We start from the raw sequence: 24638 nt of genomic DNA, 5'->3' as shown, positions 1-24638 counted from the left end.
AACGGGGACAGTGGGAAATGTGTGCCCCGACTGGGACTCGAACCCGGTATCTCCTGGTTACATGGCAGACACACTATCCATCTGAGCCACCGAGGACACAGAGGAGAGGACATTTTCAACTGTACCCATTGACTTATACCAACGCCTGTATGCAGCTAAGAGTATTTATTTCATTGCAATTTCATGTAAAATGATTGTCTTCACCCAGCTGGAGTGTGGCAGGCTGGGTCGTGAGCCCATCCACATGGGCGGCCCACCACACAAGAAATTGAAAAGTATTCTTTATTAATTGCAGCTTGCAGTTTGTAGAATTTCTTATCATTTTCGAGTCTCCTAATTTTGATGCTGCTTTCTTCTTCGAAAGTTAGCTCTGAATTTTGTAAAGTGATATATAGAAAAATATAAAGACTTCTACTGAAATGTGTTATGGAGGAGAGTAGGGGAACAGTGAGGGTCATGACTGAAGTAAGTCATCGTTGATGTAGAGACGTGATACGAGGGTTGTTCAATAAGTAATGTCCCACATTTTATCTCAGATCATATTTATTGTTAAGCGTCAGAATTTGGTGATAATGTACATGTTTTGACCATGTCCTATTTTTCTACGTAGTCTCCATCACGTTCTATGGCCGTACGCCAACGTTGCGGAACTCTTGTCCTACAAGCGTAGCTACGTTTTCACTGTGTGACTGACACTCTCGTCGTCTTCAAAGTGTGTTCCTCATACAGAATCCTTAAGCGGCCCAAAGAGATGGGAAGTCCGAGGGTGCCAGGTCTGGACTGTAGGGTGGATGAGGCAATGATGCCACACCCAGTTTGGCGATGTGTTCCAGGGTTCTCAGACTTGTGTGTGGGCTGCATTATCGTGTTGGAGCAAGATTTCTGCTGGATTCTTGTCGGATCGAACACGTCGGAAACGAGTCTTCACATATGCCTCTGAACTGATGGTCGACCCGCTTGGCATCACATCAGTGAGAATGACGCCATCACAATCTCAGAAGACTATCACCTGACTTTTCCGGCAGAGGGGGTTGTCTTTAATTTCTTCTTTTGTGGTGAATGGCGATGATGCCACTCCATGGACTGCCTTTTTGTTTCTAGTGCAAAGTGGTGCACCCACCTTACATCCCCCGCAAAGATCCATGACAGGAAGGCCTCTTCATTGATCTCAAAACGCTCCAAGAATTCGGATGAAATGGCCTTTCTTTGAATCTTGTGGTGCGCTGTGAGCATTCGTGGGACCCATCGTGAGCATCTCTTTGAATATCCGAGAGTAATGATTATTGCTGACCGATAACTGTAGAGTCAATTGTTGAGTTGCGATACGCCGGTCGGCACGAATAATGGCAACCGCACGATTCAGCATGTCTGGAACAGTAGCTGTGACAGGATCTCCCGAGCGTGGCTAATCATGGAGCTCTGTTTCTGCATTTCCTGAGACTGTAACTTTCTTTACTCATATTCCAACTGTATCCCCATCATCTGCAGCATCGCCATACACTTCACACAAATGTTTATGGATGTTTCTCACCGATTCTTTTCCCCCGCACAAGAATTCAATAACAGCACGATAGTTGTAAAGTGAGTCGTATGTACATCTACATCTACATCTACATGGTTACTCTGCAATTAACACTTAAGCGCCTGGGAGAGGATTCATTGAACCATTTTCATACTACTTCTCTACCATTACACTCTCGAATGGCGCGTAGGAAAAAGGGTCACCTAAATCTTTCCGTTCTAGCTCTGATTTCTCTTATTTTATTATGATGATCATTTCTCCCTACGTAGGTGGGTGTCAACATAATATTTTCGCATTCGTAAGAAAAAGTTGGTGATTGGAATTTCGTAAATATATCTCGCCGAAAAGAAGACCACCTTTGTTTCAGTGACTGCAACCCAAAAAAAAAAAAAAAAAAGGTTCAAATGGCTCTGAGCACTATGGGACTCAACTGCTGTGGTCATCAGTCCCCTAGAACTTAGAACTAGTTAAATCTAACTAACATAAGGACATCACACACATCCATGCCCGAGGCAGGATTCGAACCTGCAACCGTAGCAGTCGCACGGTTCCGGACTGCGCGCCTAGAACCGCGACTGCCACCCCAACTCCTGTATCATATCAGTGACACTCTCACACCTACTGCGCGATAACACGAAACGAGCTGCCCTTCTTTGCAATTTTTCGATGTCCTCCGTCAATCCTACGTGGTAAAGATCCCACACAGCTCAGCAATATTCCAGCAGAGGACGGAAAACTGTAATGTAGGCTGTCTCTTTAGTGGGTTAGTCGCATCGACAGCCAACAAAGCGCAGTCTTTGTTTCGCCTTGCCCACAATATTATCTGTGTGGTCTTTCCAATTTAAGTTGCTCATAATTGTAATTCCTAGCTATTTAGTCGAATTGTCAGCCCTTAGATTTATGCGATTTATCGTATACCCAAAATTTAACGGATTTATTTTAGCACCCTCGCAGTTTTCTTTGATTAGTGCGAATTGCCACTTTTTGCACCATACAGAAATTCTATCTAGATCGTTTCGTAATTGGAATTGATGATTTTACTAGGCGGTAAATTACAGCGTCATCTGCAAACAATCTAAGGGGGCTGCTCAGATTATCGCCTAGATCATTTATGTAAATCAGGAACAGCAGAGAGCCTATGACAATACCTTGCGGAATGTCAATTGCCCGCATCTAGTGGTCGTGCGGTAACGTTCTCGCTCCCCACGCCCGGTTTCCCTGGTTCGATTCGCGGCGGGATCAGAGATCTCTGCCTCTTGATGGCTGAGTGTTGTGTGATGTCCTTAGGTTAGTTAGGTTTAAGTAGTTCTAAGTTCTAGGGTACTGATGACCATAGTGCTCAGAGCCATTTGAACCATTTTTGGAATATCACTTCCGTTCTACTCGATGATTTACCGTCTGTCGCTACGAACTCTGACCTCTCTGAGAGGAAATTACAATTCCAGTCACACAACAGAGACGATACTCCATATGCACGCAATTTGATTAATAGTCGCTTGTGAGGAACGGTATCAAACGTCTTGTGGAACTGCGCTTTTGACTGTGTACTACGGCTCTGCCACCTGCCAGAACAGCTTGAAACTTCACCGGCGCACAGAAAACCAAATGTGAAGCACCGACAAGGAAGTTTGTCTACGTATATTAATGGCTTTTTTTTTTTAATGTGAGACATTACTTATTGAACGAACCTTGTATCTCTAATAAACCTTATTTGTGACGTAGCAGGAAAGTAGCTGTAGCGGCAGAGTTCAGATGTGTGGGGTGTGGCAGGCGTGGGCTTCTGCGCTGTGCTGGTGGCGTTCTACGTGTCGTTCTACTACAACGTCATCATCGGCTGGGCGCTGTACTTCCTGGTGGCGAGCGCGGCGCCCGAGCTGCCGTGGCTGCACTGCAACAACTCGTGGAACACCGAGTGGTGCTGGGACTCGAGCGCGGGGTCGCGTGCCCAGGTGGCCGCCTCCGCCGCCGCCGCAGCCGCCGCCGCCAACTCGTCCGCCCCCGCCGCCGCCGTCGCCGCCGCCGCCAACGCCTCCGCCGCCGCCTCCGCAGCCGCCGCGGCCGCTGTCGCCAGGCTGCCGCACTCGCCCGCCTCCGAATACTTCCAGTGAGTACTCTCCTAGCCTACCGTACACTAGTCTTGATGACAGTTGCGGATTTTTTAAATGTCTTCCATTTCCAACTTAAGACAGCAGGGTCGGTTGTTGCAGAATTTCGTTTTCTTTTCAGCCAAATATCCTATCAGACTGGGAGGGTCAGAGGGAAGCCCAACTGTACATATGTACAGGGTGGCCCACGAAATGTGTTACCATTTTGTTTTTGAATATAAACTTTATTGTCAATACAATCTGAAAGGAACATATACTACAATGATGAGCCGTCCATGGAGATTTGTTCTGACTCAGCACATGCTCAATATGTCCATCATTTCGTTTCCTAAGTTCCTTCAAACGAACACTGAAGTTAGTGATTGCCCTACGGCACATGTGTTCCGTAATTTCACTACAAGCTTCAAGAATAAGTCTTCTGTGCTCCTTTAAATCACGTGGACGTTTCGGGAACATTTTTTCCTTTAGGTACCCCCAAAGAAAAAAGTCACATGGATTGAGGTCCGGACTATTCGGGGGCCAATTTTGTCCGTTACTGAAGCGACCTGAAAACCTGAGTGAAATGATCCGCATGTCGAAATGCTCGTGTAAAAAATCCAGCACAGTGTTTGCAGTATGTAGCCTTGCTCCATCCTGCATGAACAACTGCGTGTTGAAGGGCCAGGCAGTAGCAAGAAGCTGTGGAATGAAGCTATTGCGAAGCATGCTCAAAAACTCTCGCTGTTCACAGTTTCTTCAAAGAAAAAGGGTCCAATAAGTCCGTGACTGGAAATTGATGCCCACGCTGTAATCCTCGGAGCATAATGTTGTCGTTCATGAAGCACTTGTGGGTTTTCCGTGGGCCAAAATCGTACATTTTGTTCGTTAACCACACCGTCTAAATGAAAATGCGCCTTGCGCCTCGTCTGAAAAGCAAACATCGTTGAGAGTTTCTTCCCTATCCTCCACCCACTGAGCAAACAGTAGTCTCTGGTGCTTGTGTTCTTCAGTGAGCTGTGCACAGGTCATCTTATTCAATATTAAGAATGCGTTGAACGGAGCGTGCGGATATTCCCAGTTGCACTGCTGCCTTTCTACACGATTTCCCTGGACTTCTCTGTACAGCAACTCGTACAGCTTCAATATTCTCCAGCGAACAAACAGGCATAGGCCGAGGTCGCTTCGCTTCCAATACTGTTCCTTCCTGTACAAATTTATCTTACAACCTGTGGATGGTCTTCTTGTGAGGGACCCATCGTGTGTTAAACTGTTGTCAAAAACGCCTCTGAGTCACAACAAGGCTTTTCGTTTCATGAAAAAGTAACACAATTGCCGATCGTTGCTGTGTCGTCAGTCTTCCATTGTCAGCCATTGCTGCTTACTAGTCTCCTAGTGGCAGTATCGTGAATTACACGTCATTTCGTAACTCATTTGTTTTTCCAAGCTCTGTAGGTACTGCTGCAGAGATCCCAGCGGTGCGTCGTAAATTGTGAAAGAAACAATTGGTAACACATTTCATGCGCCACCCTGTATATCGAAAGAGAGTGCCTAGTATGAAATTCCAACATCGATAAGGTATCCAAAACAAAGAATTTTATAATCTCTCGACATGCCAGTAGATCCCCTTGATCAGAATGCAAGCAACGTAACTTCTTTAAAAATAAGTGTAAATTAAACTGCTTCAGAAATCAAGCTTGTACTCAGTTTGTGTAAAAATATAACACAAATAAAATTTCACTGGCATCCAGTCTACTACTCAGAGCAATTTACAATGAGGTGAGAAAAGTCATGCGATAACTCCTAATGTCGTGTCGAACCTGCGACCGTAGCAGCAGCGCGGTTCCGGACGGAAGCGCCTAGAACATCTCGTGCCACAAAGGCTGGCTCTGCCATGTTTCCTCCACATTCATTCATGATTTCAAAAGTGTTGTCGATGCACGATTTTGTACTCAAACTGATCTCTAGATTACGTCTGATAAGTGTTTGATGGGATTCATGTAGCAGCCAGATCATTCGACTGAGCTGTCCACAATGTTCTTCAAACTAATCGTTACAGTTGTGCCCCTGGCGACATGTGCAGTGTCATCCGTAAAAATTCTATCGGTTTTTGGCAACATGAAGTCCACGAATAGCTGCAAATGGTCTCCAAGTAGCCGAACGTAACCATTCCCAGTCAATGATCCGTTAAGCTGGACAACAGGGTCCAGTCCATTCGATGTAAAAACAGCGACACCATTATGGAACCAGCACCTGTTCGCACAGTTTCTGGTTGATAACTTGGGTCTATGGTTTCGTGGGGTCTGCGCCACACTAAGTCCGTACCATCAGCTCTTATTAACTGATATCGGGGCGTATCTGACCAGGCTACAGTTTTGCAGTCATTTAGAGTCCAACTTTTATGGTCATGAGATCAGTACAGGTGCTGTAGGCGATATCACGCTGTTAGCAGAGGCACTCCGCATCTTACGTCTGCCGCCATAGCCCATTAGTGTCATAGTTCGCCATACTGTCGTGATGGATACATTCGTCGTAGGTCGGACATTGATTTCTGCATTTACTTCACACGGTGTTGCTAGTCGGTTAGCACTGGCAACTGCCACTGTTCTCGATCGTTACGCTAGGGCCGTCGATCACTGTATTGTCTGTGATGAGAGATAATGTCTGAAATGTGCCATTCTCGCCCCAGTCTTGACGCTGTCAATCTCGGAATATAGAATTCCCTAACGATTTCGGAAATGGAATCTCCTATGCGTCTGGCTGCAATTACCAATCCTTGTTCAAAATTTGTTAATTCCAGTCGTGTGGCCATAACCACGTTGGAAACCTTTTCACATGAATCACTTGAGTACAAATGACAACTCTGTCACTGCACTACTCTTTTCTACTTCATGTCACCATTTGCGTATTCCATGACTTTCGTCACCCGAATGTATGTTTCCCCTCGTTTTAAGGAAACTACCGAAAAATAACACTGCTTAATATTTAAAGTTAGAGTAAATTTAGAATAAGATGGTTATTAAGGAATATTGGCTAAATAGAAATAATGACTAAAAAAACATGCAGACACACTAGTAGGAATGCAACAGTGACTTTGCACAAAATTTGACCTTGGAATGACTGATTGCCTACATGCAAGGCGGAACAGGACAAATGCATGTCATTATGCCCTTTCCCTGTCCTAAGCTACCCCGCCCTTTCCTAAGCCACTGGCTGCCGTCATCCCCCCTCCCCACTCCCTTGCCCCCTCACATCCGCCTGCCCTCAGCCTACCTTCTCCTCCCTCCCTCCCCCCTTCCCCCTTCCTGAGACCCACTCTTTTCTTGGAAATAGCCCAATTAGAAGGCTTCCGAGCCAATTACACGACATGTATTTAGCTCTCCCAATCAAATCCAACTCTTTCATTGTCATCAACTGTCCAATCACATCATTCCCACCCAGTGCTGATAGCAACTGCATAATCTCTGCATTGCTGCATTGCTGAACATGATAGTTTGCATTCTGCACTGCTGGTGGCTAGAACAGTGGAACATTATAATATGATCATTTTCGATTGGATTTTATTAGCTTATTTTGCGAGGTTTGTGTTTGTGCTGTAGCTACTGCATGCAGTGTGTGCCTTAACAAATATTTGTTGTTCTTGTAGTTGTCACTAATAAATGGTACCATAATGCTCCAGTTGATAGCATTTCGTATTTTAGCGTTTTGCGAGAAAAAAATATTTGAAGTTATAGGCATTTCCAGATTTAAATCAACAATCTGAGTTTTGTATGTTAAGATTGATGATAGATTATAAAAGGAGTCGTAGGTACTTGTGAGCAAAATGTAATACGGTTTGTTTATTTACTATTAGCTACAGTATTGTACAATTAAATCACAATATTTCAAGTAAAATGAGCTTCATTTTGATGACAGTGTTACCTGTGAGATGAGGCAGCATTTGTTATTGCAAATAATGTTGAAGTAACAGTGGGTCCGAAATCTAATTTTAATCACCTAGCGTTTTTTAGAAGCTTTTCGTTGGTAGTTCAGTGGGCAAACCACCACTTCATGGGAGGAGCTGACACTACATCGTGTCCCACACTGGAAAAAAAATATAATTGGTGTTACTGTCTGGCTAATGTAGTTACGCACTAGTTTCAGTTTTAGGCCTGTTTCCAGTGGAGTTACATACATCGAACTTCAGTGACTTAACGTTTGCTAGAAGTTTTTCAGTAATGCTTCACTACACCAACCATGCCCGTCCGGCTAGCCGCGCGGTCTAACGTGCTGCTTTCCGACCGGAAAGGCGTGCCGGTCCCTGGCACGAATCCGTCTGGTGGATTAGTGTCGAGGTTTGGTATGCTGGCCAGCCTGTGGATTTTTTTTAAGGCGGTTTTTCATCTGCCTTGGCGAATGCGTGCTGGTTCCCCTTATTCCGCCTCAGTTACACTATGTCGGCGATTGCTGCGCAAACATTGTCTCCACAAACACGTACACCATGATTACTCTACCACTCAAACATTTGGAGTTACACTTGTGTGGTATGAGACGTTCCCTGGGTCCATTGGGGCCGAACCGCACAATAATCCTGGGATGGGGTGGGTGAATTGCTGTGGCCTGTTGTGGGGTTGTGAACCACTGAGGGCTACGATGGGACGAAGCCTCTCCGTCATTTCTACGTTCCCTAGTTTACTACATACATACACACACACACACACACACACGCGCGCGCGCACACACACACACACACACCAACCATAATTTATTTTAGGGAAGAAGATATTAATACATCTCGTTGTACAACAGAAAGTGTTACTGTTTCCTGGCAAATACGGGTTGTTATTCCCCTTTGATGTTTTCGATTTTGAGAGGTCTAAATGATGAAACATAATACTGTGAGCAGTTTGAGTGGATATTATTGGCTTATTTCGCTAGTTTTTCGGTTTTCAGTTTAAATAGTGCACGCAGTTTGCGATTAAATGTATGTGCGTCGACCTTCTGGGGATAGCAAACCAATGCTAGCATAAAACTCTAGGTCGCTTCTTTCGTATTTTAATGATTTGTGAGAAATAAACACAAAACTACAGTAGAGGACTTAGATCCAACTGTTGAGTTACCAGAATAATACAAACTCAAAAATCAGATAACATTTTACAGAGTTTCAACACGACCAACCCTCTGTTACACAAAGGAAGATGGACCATTAGAAATCACAATAATTTCTAAGGAAGGCTAGTGGATATGATATTTTAAACCACAAACGCGATGATACCATAGCCAAAGAGCTTCATAGGAAACATATGGTAGATTAATTATAAGAACAGAGATGGAATTGACTCCAGGCTTTTAGAAGAATGGTATGATTCAGAGAGCCACAACAAATTCTATAACGTACCCAGAGGAATGACGTCACTGGATTGACCGTATAGAGCACAGCGTATTGGAAACTTATAATTTCGTAAATACATTAGGACTAAACGCAACAGTTGATTTTTATCGATACAGCATTGAAAATTTACACACTCGGGATCTGTCAATCACTTCTAACCAAGCTTGGTCGACCATTCAAGAACATTTACTGAGCGTCAAAAAATTTTAAAATATGGTTATCTCAAAATGACATCTCTATTTTTAACTATCCGCCATTGAAAATTTGCACACTAGGTGGCAAAAGTTTGTGGCAAACGAGGGTGATTGCCATATTTGTTAAAAATAAAATCTCATTAACAGTTTAGCAGGTTGAATTTGCTGTTAAAAAGTGCATAATTTTCCGATCCCCTTAATATATCTAGGTTTGTGCATTCAGCTACACAAAGAATTATCCCACCGGTTCCAAAACACATAATAGCACCAGAAACAAGGCAGAACTTGCTTGGCACCGAGATTGTCTAATCTCATTCCTACTTAACACATCTCGAATTTAGTCGACACGCTCATAAACGCATTAAATCCTGCTGTTATCATTCTTAATGAGTTGCCCACAGGTCTAATGTGGTCATAGGTCAACACAGGTTAGTATAATTTTATAAATCTAGTGGACACTCTGGCACGTTCTCATCAGAGCTCTGGGGTTTGTTACATGTAAGCACAATGTGTCACTAACTCAGGTGTTCGTAAAAGACCACACGAAAATAACTTGTGTGCACTGATAAAATAATACCACGTTGCTGTCTACAGTGCTGCAGCTTCTGCAACCTGGTAACTGCTGCTTTTGTGAAGCTGTGGTGGTCTTACTAGAATACAGACAAAATTTGGATTGCGCTTACACTGATCAAAAGTATCTCTACACTTATTAGTGGATATTAATATGGGTTATGTCCAACCTTCAGCTTTATGATGGCTTTATCTCTATTGGGGACACTTTCAGTGAGGTGTCTGAATTCCTGTTGAGGGATGGTAGCCCTTCGATCATGACACTCGCTTAGAAAAACTCAAGTTTTGTGGAAATGGTGGATTGTCACACAACTGGTTCGAATCATACTTGACAAAAAGGAATCAGAATGTTGTCCTGAAAAATTCAGACAATGTTAGAAAGGTAGCAAATTTTAGTGACCAAGGTAAAAAACGCAAAGGGAGTCCCATAGAGTTCAATTTTGGATCCACTGCTATTCGTTATAAATGCAGATGATATTCTGCACAACATTGGACAAGCAATATATGTATTTCTTAAGACGACACTGGTGTTATAATAAAGCCCATCAGAGAGAAAGGAACAGGAGAGTTAGTAAATGAAAATTCCTGAACAATTATTAAGTGGTTCTCTGAAAATGGGCTCTCCCTAAAATAAAAAAAACAATACTTTCAATTTTTTACAACAAACAGTGTAATACCATCAACTGATGTAGCACAATAGCATGACTCAGTAAGTAGGGTAGAATGCATCCAATTTTGGGTGTACATATTGATGCAATCTTGAAATGATAGAAGTGTAGTACTGAGCTTCTTAAATAATTAAGTTCAATTACGTTTGCTCCTCGAATAATTGCTAATCTTGGAAACTAACGTATCAACCTCCCGAGATATTTATTCTACATATTTCCACTCAGTAATGACGTACGAAATAATTTCTGGGGGAAGTCATCGCTTAGAAATAAAATATTGATTGCGCAAAAACGAGCAGTAAGAATAATACATCGTGTTCACCCACGGACTTCATGTGGATACCGTTTCACGGGGTTAGGCATTTTCACCGCGCCATCACAAAACATATTCTCGCTAATGAAATTCGTCATACACAATTCAACACAATTTAAGAAGAACAGTGATGTACATACCTACAGCACTCGACGGAAAATGACCCTTATTACCCCTTGTTAAAGCTGTCAGTGGCTCAGAGAGGAGATCAGTATGCAGCATCAAAAATTTTGACATTTTTCCCAACAACATTGAGTGTCTGACAGGTAGCAAAGCAAGGTTTAAATCTAATTTAAATTCTTTTCTCCTGGATAACTTCTTCTGTTTCATTGACGAATTTCTATATACACTGTCTGATCAAAAGTATCCAGATACCTGGCTGCAAATGACTTACAAGTTCGTGGTGCCCTCCATCGGTAATGCTCGAATTCAGTATGGTGTTGGCCCACCCTTAGCCTTGATGACAGCTTCCACTCTCGTAGGCGTACGTTCAATCAGGTGCTGGAAGATTTCTTAGGGAATGACAGACCATTCTTCACGGAGTGCTGCACTGAGGAGAGGAATCGATGTCGGTCGGTGAGGTCTGGCGCCAAGTCGGCGTTCCAAAACATCCCAAGATGTGTTCTATAGGGTTCAGGTCAGGAACCTGTCCAGGTCAGTCCATTACAGGGCCGTGCATTATGAACAGGTGCTCCATTGTGTTGAAAGATGCAAACACCATCCCTGAATTGCTCTTAAATTGTGGGAAGTAAAAAGGTGCTTAAAACATCAATGTAGGTCTGTGCTGTGATAGTGCCTCGCAAAAGAACAAGGGGTGCAAGCCCCCTCCATGAATAACACGACCGCACCATAACACCACCGCCTCCGAATTTTACTGTTGGCACTACACACGCTCGCAGATGACGTTCACCGGGCATTCGCCATACCCACACCGTGCTATCGGGTCGCCACATTGTGAACCATGATTCGTCACTCCACACAACGTTTTTCCACTGTTCAATCGTCCAATGTTTACGCTCTTTACAGCAAGCGAGGCGTCGTTTGGCATTTACCAACGTGATGTGTGCAGCCACTCGACCATCAAATCCAAGTTTTCTCACTTCCCACCTAACTGTCGTAGTACTTGCAGTGGATCCTGATGAAGTTTGGGATTCCTGTGTGATGGTCTGGATAGATGTCTGCCTATTACACATTTCGACACTCTTCAACTGTCGGCGGTCTCTGTCAAGTCAGTAGACGAGGTCTGGCTGTACGCTTTTGTGTTGTATGTGTCGCCTCACGTTTCCACTTCACTATCACATCGGAAACAGTGGACATAGGGATGTTTAGGAGTGTGGAAATCTCACGTACAGACGCATGACACGAGTGACACCCAATCACCTGACCACGTTCGAAGTCCATGAGCTTCGCGGAGCGCCCCATTCTGCTCTCTCACGATGTCTAATGATTACTGAGGTCGCTGATATTGAGTACCTGGCAGTAGGTGGCAGCACAATGCTCCTAGTTTGGGGGGAAGGGTGTCCAGATACTTTTGATCACATAGCGTATTCTGTAAACTTCCTCGTGCCACATCTGTTCGACAAAAGATTCGTTTCCATGACGTATGGAACGTATAATTAACTAGTGAACAGTAGCTGAACAGCTGAAAACTGAGAAGGTAGTGATTTTGGTCGCTGGAGCCTGAAGCGAAGTTAACGTTCTGAATTGTGTACCTTATGTTCAGGTCGGCACTCTGAGGAGGAACATTATTGTCCACAAGCCATTGCCTCATAGTTACTTCTTTATGACAAGGTTCATCGTCTCCAAACTGTCATGACATCTAGAGGTCAATTCCGAATTACGTAGGGGTATCCGGTCACTTTTGGTCAGATAACGTACCAGAGTTTTACCTAAAATGGCATGTCTTTGCGTGGACATGACAGTGCGTTGGCAGGAGTTAAGCAGGTGTTCCTGTGTCTGTTGTCTGCCCTCAGCCGCGCGGTCCTGGAGATGCAGTGGAGTGACGGGCTGCACGCCATGGGCTACCCCAAGTGGCAGCTGGTGCTGTGCCTGCTGCTCGTCTACACCATGCTCTACCTCTCGCTCTTCAAGGGCGTCAAGTCCTCAGGTAAGCTCCTCGTCTCACAGTGTATCTGTTTGATAGCTTTTTCCTTGGCAGAGAGTCACTCCGTTTAAGTAAGGGCAGGGGAATGTCCTCGCATGGTGCAGTACCCACGGGAGAATTAAGTATGGTTTCCAGTCTCGCTACTGACTGTGTAAAGCAATCGAATTCGTTCCTATTTGTACAGTGATGTTCAATAAGTAATGCAGCACATTTTTTTTGAAAGCAGGTTGGTTTTATTCAGGATTCCAATACACCATATTATTTCCCATCTTTTGGCTAACAAACTTTATTTTTCAGCAGAATCTCCGTTCAGTGCAGTTGCAATACCTCACCTTACTGGGAGGGCCTGTATGACTGCATGGTACTACACTACCGGTTGACGTCCGAACCAACGTCTTGTTGCATCAATAGCCACCCCACCATCCACATACTATGTCCTGCAGAGTGCATCTTTCATTGGGTCAAATGGATTCTCTTTATGGTCTTCCGTTGGACAGCAAGGAGCACACCACGCATTCACCATTGAGTACACCAACTGGTGGACGAGTGTGTCAGCACACCAACAGTGATGTCCAGTTCAGCAGCCAGACGTTTGATTGTGGTCCGTAGATCAATTTGAATGAGAGTGTCCGCACGTTCCAGCACTGCAGGAGTCACACCTGTGTGCGGTCTTGTTGCGATGATGACAAATGCATCGCCCAACGATTCACCACGTTTTTGTTCACTTGCAGGTCTCTGTGCACATTCGGCAAACTTTATGAATATCTCTGATGCTCTGGTTTTCGCCAAAAGAAACTCAATGTCAGCTCTCTCCTTGGAAGGCACATCCTTTACAGATGCCACTTCGAAGGCTATTTATAGCGCGGCCAACATCGGAAGTTCATGAAACTATAGGGGCTGAAGCGGGATTATTCCGTAATGTCCCACAACAAATCTCGCATTTTTCAGTCGAAACTGTCCGAGAAAAAAAGTATTGCATTACTTATTGAACGCCCCTCGTACGAGATTCGTAACTGCTCAATTAAAAAACTGTCAAAATGGACGTGGCCTACAACACACAAACAGAAATGTTACCATTATAATAATCATAAATTAAACCCAAGAACTTTCAAGAAGATCATTACGAAAAGCTCCAGTTGTACATGATTGAATAAATGAAAGGGGCTTGAGGTACGTATGTGGAGACTGGAATGTCAGTATGGGCAATATAGCTATTAAAGACGTGACGTGAAGATACGGAGAAAATACTGTAAAGGCAAATAATACACGTTATCATACAAGAAGTTCCTGTATTTACAATAACATCAAAGGAACTAATAAGTTATTCTGAAACAAAGATATTCATAAGTACACGTGGGCTAACAGGGGAACTATATCAATTAGAGATTGTGTTGAAGCCAATGAAAAGTGTGCTTTCTCACAGGAAGATATTAATGTTTTCCAAGAATACAGCATTTCGAGCGACCATTTTTGGTTATGGCCAAAACGGAGTTACTAACCACTAAAGAGGCACAAGGGCTCACCGGTTATAGACAAAAAATCCAACCAGTTTTAAAATAAAAGATCCTGCAGCGTCAGTTCTCTAGTAATAAAATTATTGAATAAACGCACCTACTCAAATGATATGAATTTAGAATGGTAAAACATAAAATATTATGTACATAAAGCAGCAGGTGAAACAATGCGAAATCAGCCTAAATGACAAAGGAAAAAGAGGCTCAGAATTTAGAATGAAGGAGCAGAAAATACAATTAAAAAAAAAAGTCTAGGAGTGTTTTTGCTACCTCCCTCTGACCAAACAAGCGAAAAATACGGACCGATAACAAAGTAAAACCACTAATAAGAAACAAGATAGTTGAAATGAATTTATAGCAGAGATAGATATGATGTGTATGAAAAATAGATCGAATGTTACAAGAACCTGCGGTACAACCCAAAGGCAAGCAGTGACTATGAAAAAATAACTGATTATATTAAACTTACAAGAAAAGGCAGATGTAATGAAAAAATAAAAATGTAAGAAACGCACAGGATCTGATGGGATAAATATAGAATTGATTAAACATGGTGGATTATTTTAAGCTAATTCTCATTTATGCTTCCGTTTCAGTTGCAGATTTTTAATAAAATTAAGTGTTTCTATACCTCTCTCATTGCTCTGATATCTGCTTCTCAGTAGACAAGACGGGTTGCTGACGCAACAACTTAGATCTGAAGCCCATCCAGAGGGACCAAAACAACTAATCTAATTAACATTGTTAATCTGAGACGGAGCAATAATTGAGAACCATTTTAAATATCAGTTCATTTACTGAATCTCTCAAAACGATTATGTCGGCTGTAGCAATACCTGTAGGCTAAACACTAAAAATTTTAGAAGATGGTCTTACAGCAAAAATGTTGTCACTGTACAAAATAGGAGATCGCGGCAATATTTTAAATTATATACATATCAGTACGTTAGACGCGTCCTACAAAATATATTTATAGGTAGGTCATATGGCGATAATATATTTACTGTGCGACAAACAATATAAAAAAGAAAAGAATTCAATTTATTAATCTATCTTGCTTTCATAGATTTTGAAGAAGCGTTTGACAAGGTGGAGAGAGAGAACCTGTGTGAAAGTACGGCAGAACGTGGATATCCAAATCACTTAATAAACTGCATCAAGAATCTTTATAATGGAATTTATATTTTACTTGACGTCCCCAATTTCACAGCGGAAAAGGTTTTGATTAAAGAACTTGTGAGATAAGGGTATTCTTTAAGGTCTACTATTTTATTATTTATGTAGACGATGGCATCCGAAAATGAAAACAACCGTGCCAGAACGGATCCACATAAACAAGAATAAATATTTTAATGTACTATAATACGCAGACGGTCTTGTAATCTCGCCAAATTCTGAAGACTAACTGCAAAAGGCAGTCTACCTTTTAAACTTAATTGGAGAGTATTATAATTTTAAGATAACAGTAAATAAAACTAAGGTAGTCGCATTCCACGAGAAATACCCAATACGAAGAAACATGTATCTAAAGATCAGATTCCGGAACAAGTTCAGCATTTTAGTTACCCATGGAACTTTATTACTTTTAACAAAAGATGTAGATATCAATTAAAGAGGTATCGGAGTATAAGCAGAACATTAAAAAATGCGAGAAGAGACACAAACATGAAATGCTGTAAGGTGACAACAATATCTGATCTACTGCATGGCAATGAAACCTGAGTTATAAAGAGAAAAGATTCTAGCCATGTTCAGGCGGCTGAAATGAAATTTTTTCTAGCAGTCGAAGGTTGCCCTAAATTGGACATAATTCCTAATGAAAACAAAAGACAAGAACTAAGTATTCTTACAGTAAATCACAAAATAGAAGAATATAAACAAATCTGGAAGAAAGATATGGAACAAATGGAAAAAACAAGGATTCCAAAGACGGCCATCATTTACAAACCCAAAGGAATGAGGAACATAATACGGGCAGTTAAAACATGGAACTGAGGCCAGACCACGTCGATAGACCTAATTTGTGAAAGGTAGAAGAAGAAGAAGGAGAAAAAGAAGAAGTAGAAGAACTTACACATTGACAAACTTCTCATATATGTAGTTTCAGCCAAGTATTCACTTCAGACAGTTACAAGCCAAACAATGACACTTTAAGGGAAACAGGCTTTGTAAGTAAATTCCTAGACAAGCAGTGCTTATGATGTGGCGAAGGAAGTGCAGTTATTCTAGAAGCAAAATTTAACCTCCATAGTGCAGATAGTTTCGGGATGAAGCTTTCATGATAAGCCAGAGAGATAGGGAGATCTTTCTACCACATGACGCAGTTGACTTGGAGCATCCAACAGGCTGCTAATAGTCCTGCCAGAATCAGTTCCTCTCGCCTCTTAAAAACGGTGTCAGCTTATCATGATCTGCATTACGCCTCTCTGTTCGAAGGTAATAAACAGCAAATCTGCATAGAGACTGCAAGCGGCGTGGTCTCGCAGCCTAGGAGCAATGTCGTGGATTGCGTGGCCCCTCCCGCCAGAGTTTCGAGTCCTCCCTCGGGCATGGGTGTGTAACCCCAGCAGTTTGGTCCCTTAAGAATTCCCACACAAATGAACTTTTTTTTTTTTTTTTTTTTTTTTGCAACGAGACTCTAGTCGGCTAGTGCCTGGAGCCGAATTCTGTAACCGTTGATGTCTTCCGAGGGCGCCATGCAACTACAGCGCTGATGTCCGTAAAGGACAATGGGACATCCTGGCCAAGTCGCGGAGTTTGTATGATCTTTGAATGACTTGTTCTCAGTAAGAGTCCGACGTCTGTTACTGCCAATTACTGAGAAAGGCAGTGGGCAAGTTATACCTCTTGATACGCGGACAATGGTTTCGTTCCTCTGTAGCTTCCCATCCTGCCTAGGTGCCACCGCCACAAAGGAGGATATTCCCTGTATAAAAAAGCTTCTTTGAAGAAGATGACCCTCAAATTTTCAGCGAATGCTAACGTGCAAATATAAAGCAACAAAATCTTGAGATCCAGGTCTGCTTCCATGGCCTGTGCAATTTTTCTGTAGTGTAAAAGATTCCAGCAATTCACAGTCCAGCGCATCGATTTGGCAACAAGATGCGGCGCCCGCCAGGGTGGCCGAGCGTTTCTAGGCGCTACAGTCTGGAACTGCGCGACCGCTACGGTCGCAGGTTCGAATCCTGCCTTGGGCATGGATGTGTGTGACCTCCTTAGGTTAGTTAGGTTTAAGTAGTTCTAAGCTATAGGGGACTGATGACCTCAGAAGTTAAGTCTCATAGTGCTCAAAGCCATCTGATGCGGCAGATGCATCACAATCAGAGTCTGGACCAATCGGAAGGCGAGATAGGGCGTCTGTATTGCCACGCTTTTCCATTGGCGTGTACACAATTTTGTACTGATACTGCGAAAGCAACGAAGCCCGTCGTTGCAATTTTTGAGCCGTTCCTTGCACGTGTGTGTTCGAGTACCATCCTCGTCGTCAGTTTTGTGTGTCGTCTCGCTCTTACTGTCGGCTTGTACCGTGGGAAGCAAGGAGAGGATGTTGTTTGGTGACTGGTATATTCTTCCTATAACAGAACTGCACGCATATATTAACAGGGTTCTTAATTCATAAGAACAGAGAGTTACTTAACTAAACATAGTTCAGGTGTTGTGGTACAAGCTCTTCAGTAACAGTGTACGTTAGCCTCACTGCTGGTGAAGTACAAGTCCCGCTATGTACACTACTCTGGTCGCTAGGCGCTGTCTGTCTCTGAGCTAGAGGCTGAACTAACTGCGACTCCCACTGAGCTGCGACTGATGACACAACTCGTTGACTCACTGGATGAATGACTGGGTCTCTGGTCCACGGCGGCAATCTTAATACAGGCAGCCGAGAGGGAGTTGGCGGCAGGTTGCCTGCGAGTCTGTTCTTGGCCTCTTTCCTGATAGGTGCTTTGTTTGCGATTACTATCGATCTTCTCGTAACCTCTTTGCCGCCTGGTGTGCTGGCAACACAGCTTATGCCAGCCACCAACGATATAAAAAGCACATGGTGAAAGATCCAAGCTGTACAGAAGATGTTGCAGTGTTCCCCAACACATTGCTGAAGCATTGCCTTCATCCCATTTGTAATGTGGAGGTGCACGTTATCGTGCAAAAGGATGAATCTGTCCTACAGCATTCCTGGGTGGTTTGATTGTATGGCATATCACAGTTTCAACAAAGTGGCTTCATGGCTCTGCGCATTGGATGCGGTTCTATGCTCGACGAACACGACCAGCAGAAGGCCACTGCATTCGAAGTTGCACGATAATGCCTCCCCCCACACTGCCAATCGAACGAATAATATGCTTCAGTGACTTGGTTGGGAAACATTGAAATGTCCTTCGTACGGGCCACATCGTTTACTGAGCGATTTTCACATTGTTGGCGTTGTGAAAAAAGACGTGTTGGCGTTGATATGCGAGGCTGTGTGTGGTTTTGGATCAGATAGCAGCCAACCACGTTAAGACGAAACAGGAACTGATCGTCTCGTCTCACAATGGGATAAATGTCTCAATGCGTGGCTTAGACTCTTCCTGAAATTCGACAGTGTCAAATAGTGCAAGATGTTCGAAATTCTGAGAAAAAAAGGCTGAAGCTATAGGGAAAGGAGGGTAAAATACAGTATATATACAGTATGCACGAGAGCCAAGAGGAAACAATAACAATGGAAGGCAAAGAACGAAGTGCTTGGATTCAAAAGGGTTTGAGACAGGGATGTAATTTTTAGCCCCTTTTGTTCAATTTAACATGGAAGAAACAATGACGGAAATAAAAGACAACTTCAAGAGTGGAACTAAAATTCAAGGCGAAACGATATCAATGATAAGATTCTCTGATGACATTGCTACCCTCAGTGAAAGTGAAGACGAATTACAGGATCTGCTGAGTGGAATGAACCATCTAACGAGTACAGAATGTAGACTGAGGGTAAATCGAGAACAGACGGAAGTAAGGAGAGGCAGCACAGATGAGGACAGCGAGAAACTGAGCATCAGGATTGGTGATCACGAACTAGATGAACGTAAGGAATTCTACTACATATGCAGCAAAATAACCAATGACGGACATTGCAAGGAGGACATCAAAAGCAGACTAGCACTGGCAGAAAGGGCGATAATCTACTAGGATCAAACGTAAGCCTTAATTTGAGAAACAAATTCTTGAGAAAGTACGTTTGGCGCACAGCATTGTATGATAGTGAAACATGGACTGTGGAAAAAGCAGAAGAGAAGAAGATCGAAGTTTTTGAGATATGGTACAACAGAAGAATGTTGAAAATTATTTGGACTGCTAAGGTAAGGCATAAGGATGTTCTCCTCAGAATCGTCGAGGAAAGGAATATATGGAAAACACTGACAAGAAAAAGGGAAAAACGGTAGCAAATCTGTTAAGACATTGAGAAATAACTTCCATGGTACTAGAGGGAGTTGCAGAGGGTAAAAACCGTAGAGGAAGGCAGAGATTGGAATACATTCAGCAACTCTGAGATGAAGAGGTTAGCACAGGAGAGGAATTCTCGGTGGGCTGAATCAAACATCAAACCAGTCAGAAGACTGATGAAATAAAAGGAGAGTCCATAGAGTCCATGGTGGCGGTTTCAGACCACAGACCTACACTTTAGAGTGTCCCGTTAGCTTTCGACAGCATTTATTGTAGGGAGCGAGCTTTCCACTGTGTTGCCCTCTTTCTGTAAATACTGATAGTCAGATATACTTCACTGTTTTATTTACAAACAGGCGAAACCCCATGAGCAGAACGAACGTTATTAATCAAAGTAAAGGCCGTTCTACGATCGTGGGACGTGTGATCCTCCAGCCATTATCGCCAGCCTGATGATATCGCTGCTCCTCTATTGTAGCAGCTCCTCATTTGGCCTCGTAAGGGCTGAGTGCATCCCGTACCAGACCTCCCTGTCATAGACAAATATCTAAAGAGGTACCAGGAAACGCACCCAGACCTCTCCACAATGAAAGTAGCAACGCCTAGCATTTTCTCAATACTCTTCTATAACAATCTACTACACATTATACAGGCTATAAGTGACAAGAAGAAAATCAAAGTTAAATAATCATGTCGCAGAGATGTTTTACCATAGCAATGTTTTTTTTCGTTTATATGTACAGGTTGAACTTTAATAAAACCGACAAACTGCAAAGACAAATTCCTGACTCGAAATGGAAGAGAAAAGGTCCTACGAACATGTGTCCGGAAACGCTTGGCTGCCACGGTAGATAGCGCTGACGAATGAAAGTTCCTCTGACCACATGCCGTGTATTCCTTGTGTGTTGCAGGCTGTGTGTTTGACACATCTGTTAAACGGCAAAATAGTGCCGTATTCGTGTCGGAACAAACCGAGATGGAATTTGTGTACAGCCAAGAGGATGGAAACGGTCGAGAGGTAGCACCGCTATACCAAAACAAGTACCCTTACAGACATCACCCACATCACACAATATTTGTGTGATCATGGGTCGTTTCAGACAGACGAATGGGCAGGGAGGAGGCAGACTGTACGTACACCAGGTCTGCAGGGCCAGGTTCTGCAGAATATTGAGACGAATCGTAGTACAACCTGGAGAAAAGTGGCCTGCCAACATGGGGTAAGCCAAAGTACGATTATGTGCATGTATTCTGCTGCTTACAGTACGCTGCGTCAAGCAAACAGCATGTGGGAGCCCACCATCCATTAACAAACACTTTGGATGATCCAACATGGAGAGGTCGTAAGCTGGGGGGAAATCCACACGGGCCATCACCGCCAGAAGGAAATCATGGCCCACTCTGTCAAAAGCATGGTCAAAGTCCACTGTGATCAGGGCAACTCGAAGCAACAAGCTTCTGCGAGGGCTAGCACGTCCTGATAGTCACTGAGCGCCGTCTGCATATTATTAGCTCCTTCCATGTACATTGGGGCAAAAGGCTCTTAAGGTGCGCTGCCAGAGGCCTTGTGAAGATCTTAAAGTCGCTGTTGAGCAAGGTCAGCAGATGCTATGCTCAGTCCCTCTACCTCCCCTTAGTTTGAGGATCTGGATAACGTGGCCTTCAACAAAGGACAGAGGCAGTGGGACACTATGTGTCATCCATTCCGGATACATTGACGACTATATAGGAATCATCAGACCTTGAACAGGCTGGCAGAATTCCAAGGGCACACTGTTGGAACCAGGAGATTTGTTGCTTGCACTCTTTCATATGGCTTCCTCTACATCTTTGAGAGTAATTGGCATCATAAGCTATTCTGCTGCCAGGCCATCGAGAGTACCTGATGTCGACTGTGACACTTTAGCAAAAGCTGTACCATAACTTTGCTATCATGTTAAAATCGGCAGTAGTGGTCAACGAATGCATTCGCAATGTGTGCCTATGTAGTCAAACGGTGACCATCTGGCATGTCAAGAACGTGAATCATCATTCGTCATTGCTGTTGCCATTCGAGAAGAATATGGTGCATAGACAGAGGGTCACTGTTGACCCAATCTTGACAGTATGCTCCCACCACGACGCCTTCGAGACAATGCCACATATGTGAGATGATCTTCACCTTGATGCGACGAATCTCTTTCTATCGGTCAGGAGATGGTGGGCTTACCATGAGTTTTTGAGCAGTGTACTGTAATATTCTGTCATGTGGCGATATCAGAGGCACGGTTATTCTCTTTCATATTCGATCACTGAACGCTGTAGTGCCAATTTAGAGCATTCAAGTCACTGTTTCAACGTGGAGGCGTATCTCAGCTGTCGATCTTTGCAGGCAATCCATATGTCCTCTATAAGTCGACGACATTTTCATTTTCCACCCTCATTTTCCAGCAGCCACGACTCCTCCATACCTTGTCACGATGGAGAGAGATACGCTACGATCGGAAAAGGCTAACGGCTGTCTTTCTGCGTGAATCGTCACTGCCGTCAGATTGGGGAGACACAAATGCGATTGAGGCGATTCGCAGAGTGACTGCCTCTGGGCAGTTGCCATGCACCCTTTCCCAGTTCTCTAGAAGACATAGTTCTTGCACCAGCAGACGAATTTCAGGTACATGGTGCAACTGGGCGACTGATCTTTTGGATGAAGCATGCTATTGAACTCACCACCTTGGATGTAGTTGACATAGAGTCCAAGGAAGAGAGGCTTCATCTCCTCAGAATAGAAATGCGACTGGTCATGTCCATGCCAAAGGGCGCACATATATCCACAAGCCGTGTACCTTGTGTGATTGTCACCATTCCTCTGGCCAGTGGCAAATACCTCACTTCGTCAGCCTCTATGCCAACTCACGCCAGTATGGCCATACCATTGCCAGCATCACCAGCAGGGGTAACGTACAAGGCGTAACACTAATGTCTGGATAGATTTCCAAATGAATTCCTGGCATAAGCACAATGTCCTCATCTGACAGTCATAGCATATTGCGAGGCCATTGAAGCTTCACTTTGAACCAATGGTGTTGAAATTGATGGAACCAATCCAGCAGGCCTGCTGCAAGTTTTGCACGTACAGGGACACTCATTGCAGCACATGGATGTGATGATTCGACATCTTCTTCAGTGTCAATTCACGCATCTTTTCCACTTCACCAGTAATTTATTAATCATGGACTGCTGAGACCTAGGGCACTGGCTGAACTTCAGCCACTGTATATTCATTGTCATCGTCCACCCACAGAGATGGGCAGAGGGAGGTATCAGCCATTAACACCTCTAAGGGGTTCGTCGTCGACGTTGGCGGTGCAGTGGCAGGGGAGCATTGTCCACCCTTGCAATCATCGTCAGATTGTCTCATATTTAACAAGGGTTCAACAGTGTCCGTTCCATTGAGTGGGCAATGGTTGCATGTTGTTTCCATGGCTTCTATTAGCGCATTATCTCTGGGCGATATGGAGCATCATCTGTATTTAACTGTGTTACATGGTCACCAAATGATGTCCTCCACCTTCTCTTGTACTTCCTCAGCGATCGACGTTTATGATTGGGCTTTCATATCAGATGGTAGCAAAGAGTCCCAATGGTCTGGCACCAACACTGCTGTGGGCACTATCATGGTGTTCAACATTTATGCTTCCATTGGTTGTGATGGTAGTGGGAGGTGCTTCATTACCATGGTTCCTCTTCAGTGCCTGAGTCATCAGTGGAGTATCGCTAAGGGCTGTCAGAGCCTCAGCGTGCTGACATAATACTTCAGTGCTGCCACGTCTGTCACAGGCAGGGATGTCGGAAATGGGGGAGGGATTGTGTCTGTAAGTAGCAACTGTGATATCCTCCTCTGCAGACATTCTGACCACATGTGGCCTTATTTACCGCACTCTGAGCACGTCTTCAGTTGTCTCTCGTAAATGATGATGACTCTGCATCCTCTAATGTTCATACAGGATAGGACATGTTTAGTGAAAGTAATGCGGACCAGACACACCCCATTATATGCTGAAATGAACCTATTTCTCCGCAACATGTCCATGCATCCTGTAAGGACAAAGTACAGACACCACCTCGTCTGCGGGCATTTCGAAAGGAAGTTCAAAGATTTGGATCATCTGCAATCCCAACCCGGCGTAAACGATGTCCACAGCATCCACATTATCATCCGAGTGGTAGAATTTGAGTCCGTTTTTTATCTCTCGAAGGCTTCTGTCGGAGATTGCGTCACTGAGAAGCTTTTCATACACTACACACTTATGATGGAAAAGTGCCTACTAACAAGTTTATCATTTGGGATCTTTACTTAATCTCAGAGAAAACTTTCTGCTTCCAGAGATTCTGACCGAGCCAATTCACGCCTGAAACTAAATTTCAGTGTCGATTTTCTGTAAGAGTTATCCATTTTGAACTATAAATAGGACGCTCGAACGGCCAAAGCAAGTGGATACACATCATGTGTGCACTACGCACCAGGGACATAAATGACACGTCCATGCCCCGCGGCTCCTAGAACCAAACAGACCATTTGGCTTCAGAGCCTGGCTGTTGAAGAGCTACATGTTCTCTTATATTCACAGAAAAAAGCTCCGATATTGTCAACATCTCTTTACGTGTGACAACTAAATAATCAGTTATCCATTGTTACAAAAGCATTTATTTGTTCTTTCTCTATTTCTCAAATGTCTCTTACTTCTAGCAAGTCATTTTAGACAGTTTCAAATTCAATTTTCCACTTTTGCACTTAAGTTGCTAGAGTGTCAACTTTCTCACTGAGCGACGCCTTCAAAGCTGCATTTGATGAAGTAATTTCTTCTTTATCAGAATTACTCTTGCCGAGCACACAACTGTTCGTTCCACTT

The 24638-nt window shown here is 43.6% G+C and overlaps 1 protein-coding gene across 1 annotated transcript in view; it reads left to right on the top strand.

Annotated features, from left to right (window-relative positions):
- The window catches only part of LOC126279094 (sodium-dependent noradrenaline transporter-like), a 393514-nt gene that overhangs the window by 198766 nt on the left and 170110 nt on the right, over positions 1–24638 (top strand). Inside the window, exons 3-4 of the mRNA XM_049979564.1 lie at positions 3293–3626; positions 12693–12826. Of these exons, the coding sequence (XP_049835521.1) occupies positions 3293–3626; positions 12693–12826 (468 nt within the window). The remainder of the gene's footprint in view (positions 1–3292; positions 3627–12692; positions 12827–24638) is intronic.

This window comes from Schistocerca gregaria, chromosome 6 (genome assembly GCF_023897955.1).
Source record: "Schistocerca gregaria isolate iqSchGreg1 chromosome 6, iqSchGreg1.2, whole genome shotgun sequence".
Taxonomy (NCBI): domain Eukaryota; kingdom Metazoa; phylum Arthropoda; class Insecta; order Orthoptera; family Acrididae; genus Schistocerca; species Schistocerca gregaria.
This window is presented reverse-complemented; position numbering and strand designations above follow the sequence as displayed.